Source organism: Typopeltis vanoorti, chromosome 24, assembly GCF_054136105.1.
Source record: "Typopeltis vanoorti isolate ZY-2024b chromosome 24, IOZ_Tvanoo_1.0, whole genome shotgun sequence".
Classification (NCBI taxonomy): Eukaryota; Metazoa; Arthropoda; class Arachnida; order Uropygi; family Thelyphonidae; genus Typopeltis; species Typopeltis vanoorti.
Genome location: NC_143572.1, coordinates 62139449 through 62142921, shown reverse-complemented (window position 1 = coordinate 62142921; position 3473 = coordinate 62139449). Strand labels below are relative to the sequence as shown.

The 3473-nt window shown below is 35.4% G+C and overlaps 1 protein-coding gene across 1 annotated transcript; it reads right to left on the bottom strand.

Annotated features, from left to right (window-relative positions):
- Positions 1–1158: 1158 nt before the first annotated feature.
- Positions 1159–1665, bottom strand: LOC150093285 (acetylcholinesterase-like). The gene has a single exon (XM_090414191.1). It carries the CDS (start codon positions 1663–1665, stop codon positions 1159–1161), a length of 507 nt encoding a protein of 168 aa, XP_090270317.1.
- Between the last annotated feature and the right edge of the window lie 1808 nt (positions 1666–3473).

Here is a 3473-nt window from a genome sequence, read left to right as displayed (position 1 = left end):
TGGCCATAATGAACGCAAAATGATAAAGTCTTCCTGGCAAAACATATACTTCATTACAATGCCACACTGTTGTCATGGATATATTATAGCCACATAATTCTCTTTGCTGTTTGTAATGATATATGTAATAAATTTTATTAGAAGCTTCGGTTTTTCAGCCGAAGTTTCTAATACATACAAAAATCTAAAAGGGAAAAAAAAAGGATCGTGTGTATATTAAAATAACATTGATACCTACCCAGGTTGGCAAAGTTTGACCACAACCTCATCATACGACGTGAGAGGACAATTTAGTATTTCAGTTTTCCATTGACAACCAAGCCCAATAAAAAAAGCGATTTCATCAGTGTGCAATACTCCAGCCCATTTGGGATACGATCTAACGGATGGTCGGTGAGTGAACAAGTATTTGTATACGTTATTACCAGCAGTTGCATAGGCTTGAGCAAACCTATTAAGATTACAAGTAATATAAAAGTCTCCAAATATATCTCCAATAAGATCTCTGTTTCTAAATCCGTTGTTTAGATCGCATCCTTCGGTGTAGTATCGGATTATTGCCTGCTTGGAAACTGGATTGTGGTAGGGATCCATCATACCAACGATCTCTTGAAACTCTTCACGGCTTATCTCTTGATTTTCAACAAACTTGAACGTATTAGGGAAATCAGAGAACAGAAAAAGAGGTCCTCAAATTGGTTCCCAAGAAAACGTTTGTATGTTTGATGTTTCCCTTTTTGATCATCGCAATAGGATGTTCAGGAAGGAAGTTTCCGTCGACTACTGGTGCAAATGGATACTCAATCATGCCCTGAAATAAGGTGGCTTTGTCGATTATTTCTATTGGACCCTTGCTACGTAGGCAAGTGATTACTTCTTTAATTTGAGCAGATACGTCTGGACATCCAACAGCTTTGGCAAGTGCTAGTGATCTGCGAAAAGTTTCTTAAGAATCAAAAAGATCCCAAGAATCAGTGGCTGACCCACTTTGCATGATTCCTTGACTGAAATAATTTCTACTCCATGGAGACAGAAGATGAAAGTGGACGCTTGCAGATCCTGCACTATTTCCAAACAACGTAATATTTCCTCGGTTTCCACCAAAGAATTTTATGTAATTTCTAACCGAATTGATAGCCCATCAGTTGGTCAATGTTTCTAGGAGCATCTGGATGGGTTAAATTCTAAAGCAGATAGCCGATAATTAATTGCTACAAAAATAACTCTTTCTTCTGAGAATAGAATGTGATGGTCACATTCTTCTGAGAATAGAATGTGACCATCATAAAAGTTCATTGATCCGAAGATGAATCCCCCTTCGTGTATCCATAGCAACACTGCCGCATCCTTGGGACGAGGTACGGGTACCCAAATACTCAACTGCAGACAGTCTTCGCCAAGAGCAATTTTTTCGGTTGCCATGTTATCGAATCCTTGAACACAAGCGGATGGTTTACTTGTTGCATTGAAGATATTAGTCCATGGCTTCACTGGTAACGGGTGTCTTAAACGATTTTCCCCAAGTGGTGGTCGCGCATAGGGAATACCAAGGAATACATCAACTGGTTTGCGTGTGTTTATCCTGAATCCCCTCACTGGTCCCGTGTTTGTATAAATTGTTAAATCATCCAGAGTATTATAACCTGGTTGTCCCAATTCACACATCAAGAACAATACAGAAAAGGTGAACCACATATTCACATCCAACAGATTCGGTGCATCTGCAATCAAAACAGTAATAAATAAATAAATAATATATTTACATGTTTAATATTAAAGATTAATATAACAAAGAATATCATATAAAAATTCATTAAAGCTCATTATTAATATTTCTAACTATTTATTCTTTGTAAATAATACTTTAAAATCTACTTTCTAGCTAATTAGATAAAAAATCTAGAAAATATTAATAATTAACAATATTTAATTATTAGTTCATATTGATTGGAGAAATCTCTGACGAATAGTCGGAAGAATAGCATATACCCTTTAGTTTGAGAAACGGGTTCGAGTTAGTCCCGTATAGTCTAAGAGTCTTAGACTATACGGGACGCGAACCCGTTTTCTTATGCACTGTGGAACTGCAGCACTCCCAATTTTTCTAGATATATAAATATATTTATTAATTTATTTATATTTGCTTGTAATATTTAATTTTATCATCAACAATCCTATACAATTCTCTTATTTTGTATAAAAAATAATAAAAATTCATCTTGTAACACTTATCAGGACGCTAGCAGCATGTGTTTACCACAGTGTGATATTGCTACGCGCGCAAGCATATCCGCCATAGTGAGATGCGAGGTATTAGCGTAATGCGGCACTGTCCGTCGCGCAGTTACACTGTTGTTTATATGCAGTTTACGCCAGTACAGTGTTCGTAGTGTGCTTGTCGTGTTTATTCCGTCTCTTTAAATATTTGGACATTACAATTAAAGGATTTAATTGTAATGTCCAAAAATTGTAAATCCATTCCTTTAATTGCAATTAAAGGAATGGATTTTATTTTAAAGTAATTTTGAATTATATTAAACTGTATAATTTTATCGATAATAAACAATATTTTTTCATGTTTATTTATTTTTTTAAATTTTTACCATAATTATGATATATGATATATTTTATCCAAACACGTATACACTGTACTTACAGTGTGTATGTATGTATGTTTCTTCAGCACCCCCATGATTTCAAGCCACGAGCCGCCACTGTCTAAGACATAAGGAACATTTTAATTGTTTTTCAACAGCACGCGAGTCCAGCCGATCTTCTGTGAAGCGGCATAATTTTCTCTCACAGAAGTATGTTTATTTAATCCCCTATAGATAAGAACACATAAAACACATACAATTGAGATTTAGTAAATGAGCGAGAGAGAGAGAGAGAATATTTTGTGTTCTATTAATAATTAAGTCACGATATCCAAGTTGAGTGTTAGTAACAGACTGCTAAGACTAACAGCAATGTTCATAGAAGAAGAAAGAAGCATACACGTGTTTAGGACTACGCATACCTGTTCTTTCATCTCATATAGTTAACTCAGATTGTTTTCAACTGATACTGTTAGTAGCACAGATCATACAATTTGCACCACTAAGGAATTTTTAGTCTGAAAACAAGTAAAATGTGTCCTTAAAGTGTGATACCACACCATGAGAGGACAGTAGATATTTTGTCACGTTTATTTTATTGATTCCATATCTGAAAGGTTACAGAGTCATGGAAAAAGTTGCCGGATACAGTAAACTAAGGTTATTAAGCCAGTGTAACTATGTCTGTTAGTTATGTTTATAATCTAGATAGTTTCTGCTTTGCTCTACCACCCTGCAACGTCCATGATGGAACTACAACCAAATGGCCAGTCGATTTCTATAAAGGCTAGGACCTTAAAGTTTTTGGCAGTATTTGTTTCAATAGTCGAGAAAGTCGGCTAATAAAACCGGTCGGGGAATATTGTAAAAGTGCTC